Source organism: Marmota monax, unplaced genomic scaffold (assembly GCF_021218885.2).
Source record: "Marmota monax isolate L192 unplaced genomic scaffold, Marmota_monax_Labrador192_F-V1.1 WCK01_AAM20220418_F8-fsc00045, whole genome shotgun sequence".
NCBI lineage: Eukaryota > Metazoa > Chordata > Mammalia > Rodentia > Sciuridae > Marmota > Marmota monax.
Window position 1 is genome coordinate 6,196,962 of NW_026692132.1, and position 19,186 is coordinate 6,216,147.

General features: G+C 37.7%; 1 protein-coding gene across 1 annotated transcript in view; it reads left to right on the top strand.

Moving 5' to 3' along the window:
- Slc35f2 (solute carrier family 35 member F2) overlaps positions 1-19,186 on the top strand; it is a 60,153-nt gene that overhangs the window by 26,685 nt on the left and 14,282 nt on the right. Inside the window, exons 2-3 of the mRNA XM_046466387.2 lie at positions 7,257-7,432; positions 9,639-9,766. Coding sequence (XP_046322343.1) covers positions 7,257-7,432; positions 9,639-9,766 — 304 coding nt within the window. The remainder of the gene's footprint in view (positions 1-7,256; positions 7,433-9,638; positions 9,767-19,186) is intronic.

The window sequence follows — 19,186 nt, forward strand, 5'->3', positions numbered from 1 at the left end:
CGTGTTTTGAAGCTGCTGCGTCTTTCATTACAAGTCTGAGTGTTTCCTTCTTTTTTCTTTAATTTCCATCCCCTCCAGGTTCTCCCTCTCTCTTGTTTGTATGCCCTCTCTTTCTCCCTCTCACTTGCTCACTTGATCTTGCTCTCTCTCTCCCCTGCTTTTCCATTATAGATGAGGTCATTATGATTTGGAGCCAAGAGAAGTGCATTCCTGTAACTTTAAATCTCCATACTCAATTTGTGACTCTTCTTTTTTTTCTAGAAGATGGTATACTTTATAGTTGGAGGGCAGCTTGCTTAATTGCACTATTTTAGAATGCAAATATGAGCTTACTGGAGAAATTCTGTTGGTTTGTGAATAGGACTTAGTGATGCCACACTTTTTCTCACTTATTTCAAATTTATAATTGTTTTCAGGTCCATTATAGGATGTGAGAAATAGTCTGAATATGATTAGGTTATCAGCCACTTGATTAGATTTACTGTGCCTTCTCGTTTGGAAATCTAGCTCCCCCATTATACACAGGGAGGCAGTGTTACTGAGGGGAGGGGAGAGACCAGGGGTGGCTCGCTCTTTCTTGACAGCAATGTGAGGTGCCAAGAATGTTTCGGAGAAGAGGTTTTCTGATATAGGCTGTGTTATGGAATCACAATAGAGAGGTTCAGGCGGCTGGGGAGAGAGACATGAGGAAGGAGATTGAGGAGAAATGATGCAGAGAGGAGAAAGATACCCACTGTGAGGGATGACCTCACCTATTATCTCAAGACCATGTGCTGTAGGAGGCACAGCAGATGTTTAATGGTCAGGAGATTTGGGCATTGCATTTTTTTCCCTGTCTGTCCTTAGGCAGAATGAATCCCTCCTGTGGGTCCCAGTCTCCTCAATTTAAAGAGGTGGGCATTAGTACCAAACTTTGATAATTCTAAGATTTTCTTTCTGGGGAGGAGAGGAATTTTCCCTAACTCCCCCACCCTCTTAAAGGGAATTTGAACCTTCTGATTAGTTCAAAACAAAACAAAATGAAACTGATTTCTTCTGCCCTTGGCTAACTGGGTGAGTTACTGAACCATTCTGAGCTTCGTTTTGTCCATCTGTAGCTTGAGTGTAATGATACTTCTCTCGGGGTTATGGTGAGAATTGTGTTGGGAGTGTGTGCTACGATTATAGTCACTGCACAATGAGATATTGGGAGAATGAGAAATTGGGATAATTCCCTTTGCCAGGCACCCTGTCCTTCATGCTTACCAAGGGGAATATTCGGCTGGGAGAAGGACATGTAATGAACGAACACATAATGAATGACAGTAATGAATGAACTGTTCATCCTTTGGCTTTGTCCTCTTATTCCTTCAGACACTGAATGCACTATACAGGACCAAGTGGTGCATTTCTTTTGTCTAGGATAGACCCAATTACAGCCTGAGATCAAGGCCAACAGGCCCCTTTAGTAAGAAGTGAGCACAAAAGAAAGAGGCAGCAACCTCAGGATCTGGGTTACCACTTTAGCCTGTGGCTACAGCATCCCTAAAAACGTACCTCCCCTCCAAGAGCATGTCCTTAATATTTTGCTCATCTTGGTGAATTTTTTTTCAATAGCTTAGTCTTTGGATTTGGCAAGTTTCTGACATCATTCCTTCCTCTTGAAAGGTGGAAGTTCCTTCCTTTTGGAATGGACAGACTAAAACTACAGGGAAGAATATAACCCTTTGAACTGCAAAACTAGTAAAGTTGATGCTTATGCCCTAAGACCAATGACTCCACTCCAGATTAAATGATTGCTTTAAACTCTTAAGACACAATAGAAAGTCTTTATATTTTCAGTGCACTCTAAATTCACTGTTCCCAGAAGTAAAAGCAACTGACTGGAATCTCTCCAGATGCCTTAGATGGCCCCATCAGGCAGTCCTGAGTGCTGGGGAGATTACATTTTAAGTATATCTGTAATCCATTTGTACAGGTTTGTTAAAAACTAGAAAAATAGATATGTAAATCAGGAGACATACACTAGAATGTTTGTAGAGGCCTTGTTCACAAGAACAATAAAAAATTGGAAAACAATCTAAAAATCTAATACTGGGAGAATGAATAAAATATGATATATTTGTACAGTGGAATACTACATAGTAGTGAAAAGGAAGGGATGATACTCTCAAACAATGTTGATCAAAATAGCAAGTTGCAGAAGTATACATATACAGTACAATGCCATTTATATAAAATTTAACAACAAACAAAAGCAATGATATTTGCTTAGGGATACTCATGGTAATAAAAATGGATGAGAATAATAAATATCAAGTTCTGGAAAGTAGTTACCTCTCAAGAGGGCTCAGAGATTGGGGAGAATGCAAGAGAGGTTATGTTGTTGTTGTTAATTTTTATTTCTTAAGCCACCTGGTAGCTACATGGTACATATTGATTGTATATTAGATAATTGGTCTTATATCTGCAGGTTCTATATCTATAAATTCAACCAACCACATTTTGAAAATATTTGGGAAAAATTATGTCTGTACTGAAGACATACAGATTTCTTTTCTTGTCATTAATTCTTAAATAATACATACATTATAACACATACCTTACTTTTTTTTTCTTTTTGATGGTACTAGGAATCAAACCTAGCACATTCTAGGTTAGTTCTCTACCATTGAGCTATACCCTCAAGTCCCATATAAAGTACTTACGTTGTAGTAGGTATAATAAATACTCTAGAAGTGCTTTAAAATATACAGGAGTTTGGTTATATTTGAATACCACACCCTTTTATATACAGTATCGAGCATCTGTGGATTTTGATAAGTGTGGCAGATCCTAGAACTAGTCCCCCATGATACTTTTGTTATATTTTAAACAAAGGTATCGTGTTAAAAATTAAACAATCTGTGAAGGAGTAGTGCAAGATGAGGCTGGAGAGCGAGGCACAGGTCTATATCCAACTTAGTTCTTTCCCCAACTTCCAACTGCGTACTGGACATTTCTTCTTGGCTGTCTAGCAATTAAACAAAATCTAGTATGTCCAAAATAGAGTTATTTCCTTCTAAATGTGTCTTTTTCTCTTGCCTTTGGGATCTTGATTAAACATTGTTTTCTGGTCTAGGAATCCGGGTTTTGTTCTAGACTCCTTTGTCTCTGTTAACTTGTCTCTTTAATTGGTTTCTGTATTAGATAAGGTTTCCGGTGCTACGTGCTCTGACATATTTGGAATGACAATGCTAAGGGTTGACAATGTATTCTTTTCTCTGTAAGATTTGTTTCAGTAATTTGCCATTCACCTCAAACAAAGACAAAAAGAAGAAAAGTGAAGCTTGCTGGGTAAGACAACCCTAAGTACATTTGTAGAGCACCCACCATGTGCCAGGCCTTGGAGATGCAAAAATGGACAGGCACCCTCTGCCCTGAGAAGCTGGGTCTGCTGGGGATGGATGTCAAGAGTTCACCAGAGGGGCTGGTGTCGTGGCTCAGCGGTAGAGCACTTGCCTAGCATGTGTGAGGCACTGGGTTCGATTCTCAGTACCACATATAAATAAAGGTCCATCAACAACTAATAAAATATTAAAAAAAAAAAGAGTTCACCAGAGGAGGGCTGCAGCTTAGTGGCAGAGGATTTGCATAAAGCACATGGGAGGCCCTAGGTTTGATCCCTAGTGTCACACACACACAAAAAAAAATTCACTAGACTGACTCAGTAAGAAAAGGCATTCCCAGCAGAAGTGATATCAGATACCAAGGCACAGAGCCAGAAAACTGTGGCACATTCAGAGATTTCAAGTACATTGATGTAGGTACAGCACAGAGCATAAGGAAAAATGGCAACAGGTGAGGGTGGAAAAGTCAACCCAAAGCAGATCAAGAAGGGCTGAGGATGAAAAATGCTCTAATGTCAATGTCTTATCTTGCTGGTGGTGAAATCACTAAAATCTCCTAAATAGGAAGGAGGGGAGTGATCAGCAAGGCCGGAAGGGAGCATTCATTCACCAGCCCCTCTGGTGAACTCTTGACATCCATCCCCAGCAGACCCAGCTTCTCAGGGCAGAGGGTGCCTGTCCATTTTTGCATTTCCAAGGCCTGGCACATGGTGGGTGCTCTACAAATGTACTTAGGGTTGTCTTACCCAGCAAGCTTCACTTTTCTTCTTTTTGTCTTTGTTTGAGGTGAATGGCAAATTACTGACACAAATCTTACAGAGAAAAGAATACATTGTCAACGGTTAGATACTCTGTTTCCTCTTATTGCTTAGGAACTCTGGACAACAAGTACATGTTGAATGAAATAAAAGAAATGAACGAACAAGGAAAATATTTTAAAAAGTAAGACAGGGTGACAGTATAAGGTTCTGAAGCTAGAAGAAACACGAGAGAAAATAATTAGAGCTGGGTGTGGGGGTGCATCCCTATTATACCAGCTACTTGGGAGGCTGAGGTAAATTCAAGGCCAGCATGCCCAACTTAGCAAGACCCCTGTCTCAAAATTAAACAAAAAAAGGTTGGGGATGTAGCTCACTGGTAGAGCATCCCTGAGTTCAAGCCCCAGTACTGGAAAAGGAAGAAGAAATCACACATCCAGTAATTTAACAGAAATTCATAAATCACTGCAGCAAGGCTGGACTATATCAGGCTTTCTTGTGGCAGTTGGGTTGTTTTAGTAAAGCAAGAGAATAGCTAGTTGTGTTTAAAAGATGGCTCCTGGGGACTGGGGTTGTGGCCCAGTGGTAGAGCACTTGCCTAGCATGTGTGAGGCACTGGGTTTGATTCTCAGCACTGAATATAAATAAATAAATATAAATATATATATATATATATATATATATATAAAGTCTATTGACAACTAAGAAAATATCTAAACAACAACAACCACAACAAAGATGGCCCCTGGCACATAGTTTTAAAATTCTCTTTATTGGCTCTAGAAGATGGTGGTAGGAGCTGCCTCACAGTCCAGGAAAAAAAAAAAAAAAGGGAATATGGTCATGATTAGGGGCAGCCCTACCAGTGGCTGATGGAAAGGCCCATCTCAGTGGCATTAAAGTATGTAGGGGGCACTTGTGGCTCCTGCAGTTTCTACTTTTCTCAGATCCAAAGAGAACAATGCCTCGAGCTTTCAGCCTCACAGAGAGCCCAGCCTACTAAGGTGACATCAAAACCAGAGGTTTTTTTTTGGTTGTAAATAGACACAATATCTTTGCTTTATTTATTTATTTTTATTTATTTTACGTGGTGCTGAGGATCGACCCCAGCGCCTCACGCATGCGAGGCAAGTGCTCAACCACTAAGCTACAACCCCAGCCCCCAAACCAGAGGGTTTAAAAGGAGTTTTAAAAAGCCATGACATGCTTTGTTGAAATAAACATGCACATCCTCAACACAGATGACACGGTGAAGAGTCTTGGAATGTCTGTGAAGACTTATTGGGTTAAGCATAATTTCTCTGAAATGTTAAAAAGAAAAAAAAGGAAGAAATTCATAAATCAGATTGGATCCCTAAGGCACCTCATCTCCCCTGTGAACTTTCCTGTGGCAGCTGTAACAGGAGAAGGTTGAAGTGCATCTTCAGTCTCAACGTGGCTCCCTAAAAGCAGACCAATTCCTAGATTCCACTATAGAGATTGTCCAATAATTGGTTTGTTTGGGGGGCCAGGAAATCCGTATTTTATCCTATTTATTTGTTTGTTTTTTTGCCGTTGAAGATTGAATGCAGGACCTTGTGCATGCTAAAAATTCTCTCTGCCACTGGCTCCTTCCTGAGCCATAGGTACTTTTAAAACAGCTCTCCTGTTAATAGTAGTATGAGCCAGGGTGGAGAACCAGTGAGCTCTGAGGTTCACACGATAATGAATTCAAATTCTTATCTCTCTAAGTTCAAGGAAGCATTTCTATAGAGAATATTTTTGATAAAGGTTGTAGTGTTCTCAGCCCGGGTTCCTGACCCTTCCAAGAACTGTCTGTCTCCATCATCTCTTGATTTTCTTTCCTGTGGGTCTTAAGCTTTTACCCTTGCTGCCTTCGGTTGTTTACCTTCCAAACTTGTTTAAGTTTCCCTGATCCTTGGCAAGACAATGAAAACCCTGTCCTCAACACTGCTGCCTATTCTTTGAACTCTTTGCCCATCCCTGTTCTCCTTCCTTTCATCATTTTTTGAAACAGCGTTCTGTTTGGTGCACTCAATTGCAGGTCTTCTGTTCCCTCGGCCCATTGAAATCCACTTTGGATATTCCCACCAACAAAAAGTTTGCCTTCAAAAATCCAGCAGCTTCCAATGTACCAGTCATCCTGTTTCCTTAGCCATCCTGTCATTCTCTGCAGTTTCTGACACTCTGTATTGATGATCTCTTCCTTCTTAATGTGCTTTTTCTATCCTAACTTCTCTGTCATGGCATTCTCAGAATTTCTTACCTTTTTCTGACCATTGCAAACTATTGGGAAAATAGGGTATATTTGGACTGACAAGGACTGACAACCTATTTACATTCTTTCATTTAACAAATGAAAGAATTTATTTAGTGATTACAAAGGGCCAGTTATCTATGGCTACATAAGAAATTAGCATAATCTTCGTGGCTTAAAAACAACACATATCTATTATCTTACCGTTTTTGTGGATCAGAAATCTGAGCATTGCTTAGCTATACTTTCTGCTTCAGGGTCTTTCACGAGGCTGCATCATGGTGTTGGCCTGGGGTGGATTCTAATCTGAAGATTCAGCTGGGAAAGGATGCACTACCAAGCACCAAACTTCTAATGTGCAGGCAACATTGACAATCACTGCTTCTAGAAGGGCAGTTGAAGAAACAGAGTCTTCAGAGAGTGAAAAGATGACAAATTATCCAATGCTTACCGAACAGAGAGAATTTAACTAGAGTTAAAACTGAATTTAAAGAAGTCTCTCTCTCTCTCTCTCTCTCACACACACACACACACACACACACACACACACACACATTTCAAATAGCATATAACAGCTTAACTAAAGTGGTCACTGATTGGATGGTCAATTAAATGGGGAACATGTCTTCATGAGACTGAGGAGGGGTCAGAAATGTAAAAGAGAATAAAAATGTAGCCTCTTAAAATCCAGTAATTTAATTTTTGTGCACATGAAGTAAGCAATAAAATGAAATAAGGAACTACTTGCAAAAAATTTAGTATTTCCCTTTGTGTTTAGCAAGAGAGAGAGAGAGAGAGTGTGTGTGTGTGTGTGTGTGTGTTATGGATAGAACTTACTTGCAAGTTATTCTGATATCTTCTTTTATTTTCTAGGAATATTTTGAAAACCATTGCTCTGGGCCAGATGTTGTCCTTGTGTATATGTGGGACAGCCATCACCAGCCAGTATTTGACAGAAAAGTACAAAGTGAACACCCCCATGCTTCAGAGCTTTATCAACTATTGCTTACTGTTCCTAATTTATACAATGATGCTGGCATTTCAGTCAGGTAGGTCAAATGTGGAAATTACCTTTTCAATAAAATTATCTTCAAAAAGATGTTCTGCTTTTAGACGCTTAAAAAATAAAACAGTGCAAAACCAAGAAAGAAAACTGTAGCATTAGTTATAAAAGTTATTAGAAAAATATGACACTTTAAAAGTCTGAAAGTAGTGACTAGAAATTTATGCATAACTCTCTGAAGTTGTTGATTAAAATCAAGTATGTAGCACCAGCTATTTGTAACAGGGTAGAAGTTGTAAAAAAAAAAAGTGTAAATGTTAGATTTCATTTTTTTTTCTTCTTCTCTCCTCTGGTTGATAAAATTAAGAGCCAATATCAGAAACACTTGAAAAATCAAGAACTTTACTTTCCAAAATACCTAGTTCTAGCCAAGGGAAGAATGCTGCATACGTATGGATTACATGTGGATCAAGTCCATTTTGAGAGTGACAAAGATGAGAACTTGGCAAAGAATTAACATCATTATTGCTAGCACCATTAGAAAATTGTTGAATTATTGTTTCTAGCTAGTTACACAAAAATGGGAAAAGCTAGACATTTTTTTTTTTTTTTTTTGTGGTGTTGGAAATCAGACCCAGGGTGTTGGTCACATGAGGCTCACATTGAGCTCCACCAGAGCAATCATCATTTTGATTGCTTAACTCGTTTGTTATATATGGACTCATGGAAGCCTCATAGCTCAGGTGTTATGTTATCCTCATTTAACAGAAGAGGAAGCAGGTGTGTAGCACTTAGATCACTTGCTTTAGGTTATGTTGGTGGTAACTGGTAGAACCAGGAATTCAACCTAGGCAGCCTGTCCCAGATACCATGCTCCCATCACCTGTCTGTATTAGGGGCTGCTTGTTTTGCAGTCCTAAAGTCCTTCTCACAAGAAAAGAAGAACATGGTATCGCCAAATCAATTAAAAAAGATTCAGTTCAGGAGCATGAAGAAAATGGGCAACCCAGCTGACTGGGTTTCATCGTATTTAAAATTACCAGTGTGGCATTTGTTAATCCACTTTTAAAATGAATCTTAGTGCATTGGTGGTATTCCTATGTGTCAGGATCATGACTTTTTTTTTCCCTAAAGAAAATAGAAACTAGTTGTGAGAGGGGAAAACATGTTTGGGAGTGGGGGAACACCACATTTGGCAAGAGTTCTAGAAGTTGGAAGCAAAACCAGCACATGGTTTACAGACATAGACCTTGCTCTTTTCTGGAAGCCCTGGACTTCAGGAAGTCAATGTGATTCATAAGTGCATCATGAGGTCCTCCTAAGGAATGCTTGTTGTGTGCTTGCCATGGATCTTACATCTAGGAAGACTTACTCTGTTTTCAGGATATTCCTGCCAATTGGATTTTAATGATGTTTATTTGGTTATGATTCTCATTAGTTTTATTTCTTTTTAACAAAATCTTTTTAGTTATACCTGAACACAATATATTTATTTTGTTTATTTAGTTTTATGTGGTGCTGAGGATCAAACCCAGTGCGTCACACGTGTGAGGCAAGTGCTCTGCCACTGAACCACAACCGCAACCCACTAGTTTTATTTCTTCATGGGTTATCTTACCATAAAGCTTCCCCTATGCATGCCAACTCAATGTCTCCTGTGATGCTTGATTCTCCAGAGTATTGACTCTTTGTTAATATGAATAAACAAGATTTGGTGGAATAAAAGGTGTTTGTTTAGTTGTATGGCTGGGCCTTTTCCTAAGCTTATCACTGGCTTCCTTTCACTTAACAGTTCATCTTTTTCAAAAGAAAGACCACTTGCAGAGTTTCCTTTGAAGAAGCCCATGAATGGAGGTTAAATAACCAGTTAATTCACAGGAAAACATTTCATTTCCTAGAATAGTCTGTGGCTAGTCAGAAATAGTGACATCCACACTCATCTGGATATTGTACTTCTTTGACAACAGGAAAGAAAATTTAACCACTTTTCTCTCAGTTTCTTTCTGGTGTTTTCATTGACTACTTGGTCTATGGTGACACCTTAACTTGAGTATCATCTAGAAAAATACGACTCTGCTAAGGTGGTGCAGGAGTTTGGATTCTGGGTAATGAAACTTAGGTGGGACCACTTTCAAAATACACAATACAGAATACAGATCAGAGAGTCCTGGCTTGAACGCTCTGATCTCCAGATGAATATGTGTTTTATTATTTTCAAGTAACATGAACTAATCCAGCATTCTTTCAACCAGGCAGTGATAACCTTTTAGACATCTTGAAAAGGAAATGGTGGAAGTACATTCTGCTGGGACTGGCAGATGTGGAAGCGAATTACACGATCGTCAGAGCATACCAATACACCACTCTAACCAGTGTCCAGGTGAGAGGGAGCCTTCTGACCACTGTGGATTTTATAGCTTCAAGAGGAGAACATGTGCTTATGTGTGCTAACTAATTTTATTGAAATCTGTTCACTTGAAGAAATAACCTAAACACAGGTGGATGATATCTGTTTTCTAGTAGAGCACATGCAGTAATGAGTAATATTGCCTGGAATTAGTAAAAAAATGTATACATGTTAATCATTTCCTAAACCACTAATGCTAGAGCAGTTTAGAACAATTCCTACCAAAATAAGCACAAATATTTAGTTGGCAGTTGGTACTGTGATGTTGACAGGAGTTCTGTTTTATGCGTTGCTCAAACATGAAAGTGGATATATCTTTATACTACAGAAAAGTTGGAGGTTTGCAAGCAAAGGAACCTATTGAAGGAGTCTATTAAACATCTTGGGGAGAGAGGGTAGCCAAAGGTAGAACTCTCATCCCTATTTCTTTATTAGTTTTATTCTTGCAGGGTTGAAAGAAAAGTGCTCCTATATAGCATTAATTTCCAACTTTTTTGGAGTTGAGGAAGACTTAATTTCAGTTGTTTAAATGTTAGTGGGGATGCTATGTATTAATACCAACTCATCATTACTAGCAACAAAATGTATATGGAGATGGAAGTGAAATGGACTCCATGTTTAAACTTCGAAGTTCTATGAATTTATAACTTTTTGATATATTACTTTTCTCATTATGCAGTTTGTATTAGACCTACAAATTTTAGCAACTGTGGAAAAATTAAAGTGAAATTAAACTCATTTCACTGGAAAAGGTAAAGATTGACAAAAATTTATTTTTTCTATATGAACATACATTAAATGTTATTCCCAGAATATGTTTTATTAAATACTTTTTTCCCCCTATAAAATTGTGCTAAGCATCATCCTCAGCAAATCCTTTGGTTTTTTCACTGGTATAGCTTAAAATTCCCAGATAGGAAATGATTTGTTAAGACAGACATTGTTTTAGTCACCAAAATTCCTGACAAGAATAGTTAGAGGGGGAAAAGTTTATTTTGGCTTGCAGTTTTGGAGGTCTCAGTCCATAGATGACTAACTGCATAGCTCTGAGCCCAGGGTGAGGCAGAACTCTTGGCAGAGGAGCATGGTAGAGGAAAACAGCTCAGGGTGTGGTAACAGGAAGTAGAGAGAGCTCTCCTGGGACAAAATTCATACCCAAAGGCTGGCTCCCAGTAGCCTATGTACTCCAGCCACACCCTACCTGCCTACAGTCACCACTAGTTAATCCATATCAGTGGGATAAGCCATCCATCAAGTTACACTCATAACCTAATCATATCACCTCTGAACGTTCTTGGGTTATCTCACACATGAGCTTTCAGGGGACACCTTATATCTAAACTGTAAGCTGAACACCAGAGGAGGCACACAAAGAACCTAGAATTTCATAAAAATTATAAGCAGAGTTACGTAAAGGATGAAGTTTGTCACAAGGAGGCGTGAGTACATATAGAAAATGTCATTTTCTAGTCACATCTATCCTTATAATTTCAGATACCTTTTTTTTTTTTTTGGTGCTAGAGAGTGAACTCAGATACATTTTAATTACTTGATTTCAGTTTTCAGAAACTTTGATATCGGACTAGTAATGATGAACAGTTTTTTAATTGGTTCAAGGTCTACACACAGTTAAACAAAATACTTACCTTTGGATTTTCTTTAAGGGGGGGGTGGGGTACCAGGAAGTGAACCCAGGGGTGCTTGATCACTGAGCCACATCCACAGCCAGTTTTATTTTTTTATTTTGAGACAAGGATCTCCCTAAGTTACTTAAGTCCTTGCTACATTGCTGAGACTGACTTTGAACTTGTGATCCTCCTGCCTCAGCCTCCTTAGCTTCTGGGATTACAGGCTTGTACCAACATGCCCGGCTTACCTGTTGCAACTGAAGTTCATGCTTTTTCCTATTGAAAACAATTTCTTATATGCTAGCCCCTTAGAAAAACCTAAGCATTTGATTATCAAGTCACATACTTCTGGTCCTAGCAAAGAATATATTATTTCAGAAAAAGCATCTAACAACTAAAGCTCCTTCTAGCAGCAGAGATGCCTATGATTGGATTTATTCAAGTTGATTCTCTGTTAAAGTAAATCTCTGACAGGGGAAATCTGAAAATGTGGAAATTTGGATTAGAAAGTCTTTGTACCTCCTTCTTAAGGATTCCTTCAAAGATTCATAATTACAGGTAGTCAGACGGTGGTTCATTGAAGTTCATGGTGTGGCCTTGGGTTTCTACTCCTGTCTCTTCCCACTCTTCTGCCACATCTGCCCATCCCCTACCATATCTGCTCCTTCTCTCTTTTGCCACTCTATTTTTTTCTAGAACATAATCTAGAAATCTGTTTTGAAGTCCTCTCCCCTTTCTCTAAGGCTTACTTCAATGTGGCTATCTTTTCTATATGCTATTGTTCTTTTTTATTTTATTAAAATATATATTTATTTTGTTATATATGATGGCAGAATGCAATTCATTTCATATTACATGTATATTGCACAATTTTTCAAGTTTCTGGTTGTACACAAAGTATCTTCACACCATTCGTGTCTTCAAACATGTACTTAGGGTAATGATGTCTAACTCATTCCACCATCTTTCCTACCCCCAAACTCCCTCCCTTCCCCTCCCTCCCCTTTGCCCTATCCAAAGTTCCTCCATTCCTCCCATGCTCCCTCCCAATTGCCATTATGAGTCAACATCCTCATATCAAAGAAAACATTTGGTTTTTTTTGGATTGGCTTACATCACTTAGCATGATATTCTTCAACTCCATCCATTTACCTGCAAATGCCATTATTTTATTCTCTTTTAATGCTGAGTAATGTTCCATTGTGTATATATGCACCAAAGTTTCCCTATCTATTCATCTACTGAAGGGCATCTGGGTTGGTTCCACAATTTAGCTATTGTGAACTATGCTGCTATGAACATTGATGTGGCTGTGTCCCTGTAGTATACTGTTTTTAAGTCCTTTGGGTATAGACCAAGGAGAGGGATAACTGGGTCAAACAGTGGTTCCATTCCCAGTTTTACAAGGAACCTCCATACTGCTTTCCATATTGGCTGCACCAATTTGCACTCCCACCAGCAATGTATGAATGTGCCTTTCTCCCCACATCCTCACGAACACTTATTGTTGTTTGTATTCTTAATAGCTGCCATTCTGACTGGAGTGAGATGAAATCTTAGAGTAGTTTTGATTTGCATTTCTCTAATTGCTAGAGATGTTGAGCTTTTTTTATGTTTGTTGATTAATTGTATACCCTCTTCTGAGAAGTGTCTGTTCAGTTCCTTGGCCCAATTATTGATTGGGTTATTTGTTTGTTTGTTTGTTTGTTTTTTTTGGTGTAAAAGTTTTTGAGTTCTTTATATATCCTAGAGATTAGTGCTCTATCTGATGTGCTTGTGGTAAAGATTTGCTCCCATTCTGTAGACTCTCTATTCACTTCATTGATTGTTTCTTTTGCTGAGAAGAAGCTTTTGATTTTGAGTCCATCCCATTTATTGATTCTTGGTTTTAATTCTTGCACTATAGGAGTCTTATTAAGTAAGTTGAGGCCTAATCCGACATGATGGAGATTGGGGCATACTTTCTCTTCCATTAGGTGAAAGATCTCTGAATTGTTGAGTTGAGTTTTGTGCATGGTGAGAGATAGGGGTTTAACTTTATTTTGTTGCATATGGATTTCCAGTTTTCCCAGCACCATTTGTTGAAGAGGCTATCTTTTCTCCAATATATGTTTTTGGCACCTTTGTCTAATATGAGATAACTGTAATTATGTGGGTTAGTCTTTGTGTCCTCTATTCTGTACCATTGGTCTACAAGTCTATTTTAGTGCCAATAGCATGCTGTTTTTGTTACTATTGCTCTGTAGTATAGTTTAAGGTCTGGAATAGTAATGCCACCAGCTTCACTCTTCTTGCTAGGGATTGCTTTGGCTATTCTGGGTCTCTTATTTTTCCAGATGAATTTAATGATTACTTTTTCTATTTCTATGAGGAATGTCATTGGAATTTTGATTGTTGTTGCATTGAATCAGTATAGTGCTTTTGGTAGTATGATCATTTTGATAATACTAATTCTGCCTATCCAAGAACAAGGTAGATATTTCCATCTTTAAGGTCTTTTTAAATTTCTTTATTTAGCATTCTGTAGTTTTCGTTGTAGAGGTCTTTCACCTCTTTCATTAAGTTGATTCCCAAGTATTTTTTTTTTTTTGAGGCTATTGTAAATGAGGTAGTTTTCCTCATTTCTCTTTCAGAGGATTTGTCACTGATGTACAGAAATGCCTTTGATTTATGGGTATTGATTTTACATCCTGCTACTTTGATGAATTCATTTATTAGTTCTAGAAGATTTCTGATGTAATTTTGTCTTCTAGGTATAGAATCATATCGTCAGCAAATAGTGCTAATTTGAGTTCTTCTTTTCCTGTCCGTATCCCTTTAATTTTTTTTTCAACTGTCAAATTGCTGTGGCTAGAGTTTCAAGAATTATGTTAAATAGAAGTGGTAAAAGAGGGCATCCCTGCCTTGTTCCAGTTTTTAGAGGGAATGCTTTCAATTTTTCTCCATTTAGAATGATATTGTCCTGGGGCTTAGTATAAATAGCTTTTACAATGTTGATATGTTTCTGATATCTCTAGTTTTTCTAGTGTTTTGAACATGAAGCTGTGCTGTATGTTGTCAAATGCTTTCTCTGCATCTATTGAGATGATCATATGATTTTTATCTTTGAAGCTATTGATGTGATGCATTACATTTATTGATATCTGTATATTGAACCAACTTTGCATCCCTGAGATCAATTCTACTTGATTGTGGTGCACTATCTTTTTGATATGTTTTTGTATTCGATTTGCTAGAATTTTATTGAGAATTTTTGCATCTATATTCATTAGAGATATTGGTCTGAAGTTTTCTTTCTTTGATGTGTGTTTGTCTGGTTTTGGAATCAGGGTGATATTGGCCTCATAGAATGTGTTTGGAAGTGCTCCCTCTTTTTCTATTTCATGAAATAGTTTGAGGAGTATTGGTTGGTTAGTTAGTTCTTCTTTAAAGGTCTTGTAGAACTCAGCTGTGTATCATCCAGTCCTGGGCTTTTCTTGGTTGGTAGGCTTTTGATGGTGTCCTGTATTTCCTTGCTTGAACTTGATCTGTTTAAATTGTGTATATCATCCTGATTTAGTTTGGCATATCATATGCCTCCAGAAATTTGTTGACGCCTTTGATATTTTCTATTTTTTGGAGTACAGATTTTCAAAATAATTTCTAGTTATCTTCTGTATTTCTGTAGTGTCTGTCATGATTTTTCCCTTTTCATCACAGATATTAGTAATTTGAGTTTTCTCTCTCCTTCTCTTTATTAGCATGGCTAACGGCTTATCAATTTTATTTATTTTTTTCAAAGAACCAACTGTTTGTCAGTTTTTTCAGTTGTTTCATTTTCATTGATTTCAGCTCTTATTTTAATTATTTCCTGTCTTCTACTGCTTTGGGGGTTGATTTGTTCTTCTTTTTCTAAGGCTTTGAGATGTAATGTTAGGTCATATATTTTTTGACTTTTTCTTCTTTGAAGGAATGAACTCCACACAATGAAATTTCTCTTAGAACTGCCTTCATAGTGTCCCAGAGATTTCAATATGTTGTATCAGTGTTCTCATTTACCTCTAAAAATTTTTTAATTTCCTCCTTGATATCTTTTGCAACCCATTGTTCATTCAATAGCATAGTATTTAGTCTGCAGGTGTTGGAATAGCTTTTATTTTTTGTTTTAGCATTGATTTCTAATTTCATTCCATTATACTCTGATAAGAATGCAGGGTAGTATCTCTACTTTTTTGTATTTACTAAGAGTTGCTTTGTGGCATAATATATGGTCTATTTTAGAGAAGGATCCATGTGCTACTGAGAAGAAAATGTATTCGATCGTTGATAAATAAAATGTTTTATATATGTCTTAAGTCTAAGTTATTTATTGTATTATTTAGTTCTACAGTTTCTTTGTTTAGCTTTTGTTTGGAAGATCTATCCAGTGGTGAAAGAGGTGTGTTAAAGTCACCCAGAATTATTGTGTTGTAGTCTGTTTGATTCCTGAACTTGAGAAAATTTGATTGATGAACATAGATGCTCCATTGTTTGGGGCATACATATTTATAACTGTTATGTCTTGTTGATGTATGGTTCCCTCAAGTAGTATAAAATGTTCATCTTTATCCCTTTTGATTAACTTTGGCTTGAAGTCTACTTTATTTGATTTGAGGGTGGAAACCCCTGCTTGTTTACGTAGACCATGTAAATGGTGTATTTTATCCCAACCTTTCACCTTCAGTCTGTTGACATCTTTTCCTATGAGGTGAGTCTCTTGAAGGCAGCATATTGTTGGGTCTTTTTTTAATCCAATCTGCCAGTCTATGTCTTTTGATTGGTGAGTCTAGGCCATTAACATTCAGGGTTATTATTGAGACCTGATTTGTATTTTTGGTCATTTTGTTTATTTTTGGTATTTAACTTGACTTGGTTTCTCCTTTGGTTGGCTTTTCCTTTATTGTAGTTCTTCCCTTTGCAGATTTTCATTGTTGTTTTTTTATTTCCTCCTCCTGGAATATTTTGCCAAGAATGTTCTGTAGTGCAAGCTTTCTTGTTATGAATTCTTTTAGCTTTTGTTTAGAACAGAAGGTTTTTATTTCATTGTCAAATCTGAAGCTTAATTTTTCTGGATATAAGATTCTTAGTTGGTATCCATTATCTTTCAGAGCTTGGTGTATGTTGTTCCAGGATCTCTGGCTTTGAGAGTCTGGGTTGAAGAATCTGCTGAGACCTGAATTGGTCTTTCCTTATAGGTAATCTGATTTTTTTTCTCTTGTGGCCTTTAAAATTCTATCCTTATTCTGTATGCTAGGCATTTTTATTATAATGTGTCTTGTTGTAGATCTGTTGTTATTTTGTACATTTGGTGTCTTATAGGCCTCTTGTATTTGATTTTTCAATTCATTCTTCATGCTTGGGAAATTTTGTGATGTTATTTCATTGAAGAGACTGTGCATTCTTTTGGTTTGAATCTCTGAACCTTCCTCTATCCTAATAAATCTTAAATTTGGTGTTTTGATGCTATCCCATAATTCTTGAATGTTCTCTTCATTGTTTCTTACCATCTTCATTGTGAGGTCAGCTTTATTTTCAAGATTGTGTATTTTGTCTTCATTGTCTGAGGTCCTGTCTTCCAAGTGATCTAGTATGTTGGTGATGCTTTCTATTGAGTTTTTTATTTGGCTTATTGTTTCTTTCATTTCATGAATTTCTGTTGTTGTTGTTGTTGTTGTTTTTCCCCAGAATCTCTCTTTCTTGAAGTAATCTCTTGCTACCTGTCTTTGCTCTCTTATCTCTTTGTTGGTGTGATTGATGGTCGCCTGTATTTGTTCTCTTATCTCTTTGTTGGATTGATTGATTTTTGCCTGTATCTGCTCATTTAGGTCATTCTTTAATTCCCAGATCATTTTAGTTGTGAATATTCTGAACTCCTTCTCTGGCATTTCATCTACTGTGCTATCTATGGATTCTATTGTTGTAATATTTTGCTTTGTTTGGGGCACTTTCCTCCCTTGGTTTTTCATGATGTCTCTGTGTGTTCCTCTCTTGCAGTATAGATCTGAGGTATTACAGCTTTGCCCTATTGTCTTATAATGTCCCTGCAGGTTACCAATACCTCACCTTTAAGGGGGAGATTAACATTACAGCACTCAATGTACCCAATGTGCAACCATAGATCCGTTAGTTTCTATTTTTTTTTAAATTTTTCATTGTTGGTTGTTCAAAACATTACATAGTTCTTGATATATCGTATTTCACACTTTGATTCAAGTGGGTTATGAACTCCCATTTTTACTCCATATACAGATTGCAGAATCACATCAGTTACACATCCATTGATTTACATATTGCCATACTAGTGTCTGTTGTGTTCTGCTGCCTTTCCTATCCTCTACTATCCCCCCTCCCCTCCCCTCCCCTCCCCTCTTCTCTCTCTACCCCCTCTACTGTCATTCATTTCTCCCCCTTGTATTATTTTTCCCTTTCCCCTCACTTCCTCTTGTATGTACTTTTGTATAACCCTGAGGGTCTCCTTCCATTTCCATGCAATTTCCCTTCTCTCTCCCTTTCCCTCCCACCTCTCATCCCTGTTTAATGTTAATCTTCTTCTCATGCTCTTCGTCCCTACTCTGTTCTTAGTTACTCTCCTTATATCAAAGAAGACATTTGGCATTTGTTTTTTAGGGATTGGTTAGCTTCACTTAGCATAATCTGCTCTAATGCCATCCATTTCCCTGCAAATTCTATGATTTTGTCATGTTTTAATGCAGAGTAATACTCCATTGTGTATAAATGCCACATTTTTTTTATCCATTCGTCTATTGAAGGGCATCTAGGTTGGTTCCACAGTCTTGCTATTGTGAATTGTGCTGCTATGAACATCGATGTAGCAGTGTCCCTGTAGCATGCTCTTTTTAGGTCTTTAGGGAATAGACCAAGAAGGGGAATAGCTGGGTCAAATGGTGGCTCCATTCCCAGCTTTCCAAGAAATCTCCATACTGCTTTCCAAATTGGCTGCACCAATTTGCAGTCCCACCAGCAATGTACAAGTGTACCCTTTTCCCCACATCCTCGCCAGCACTTGTTGTTGTTTGACTTCATAATGGCTGCCAATCTTACTGGAGTGAGATGGTATCTTAGGGTGGTTTTGATTTGCATTTCTCTGACTGCTAGAGATGGTGAGCATTTTTTCATGTACTTGTTGATTGATTGTATGTCCTCCTCTGAGAAGTGTCTGTTCAGGTCCTTGGCCCATTTGTTGATTGGGTTGTTTGTTCTCTTATTGTCTAATTTTTTGAGTTCTTTGTATACTCTGGATATTAGGGCTCTATCTGAAGTGTGAGGAGTAAAGATTTGTTCCCAGGATGTAGGTTCCCTATTTACCTCTCTTATTGTTTCTTTTGCTGAGAAAAAACTTTTTAGTTTGAGTAAGTCCCATTTGTTGATTCTAGTTATTAACTTTTGTGCTATGGGAGTCCTATTGAGGAATTTGGAGCCCGACCCCACCGACTGTAGATCGTAGCCAACTTTTTCTTCTATCAGACGGCGTGTCTCTGATTTGATATCAAGCTCCTTGATCCATTTTGAATTAACTTTTGTGCATGGCGAGAGAAAGGGATTCAATTTCATTTTGTTGCATATGGATTTCCAGTTTTCCCAGCACCATTTGTTGAAGATGCTATCCTTCCTCCATTGCATGCTTTTAGCCCCTTTATCAAATATAAGGTAGTTGTAGTTTTGTGGATTGGTTTCTGTGTCCTCTATTCTGTACCATTGGTCCACCCGCCTGTTTTGGTACCAGTAC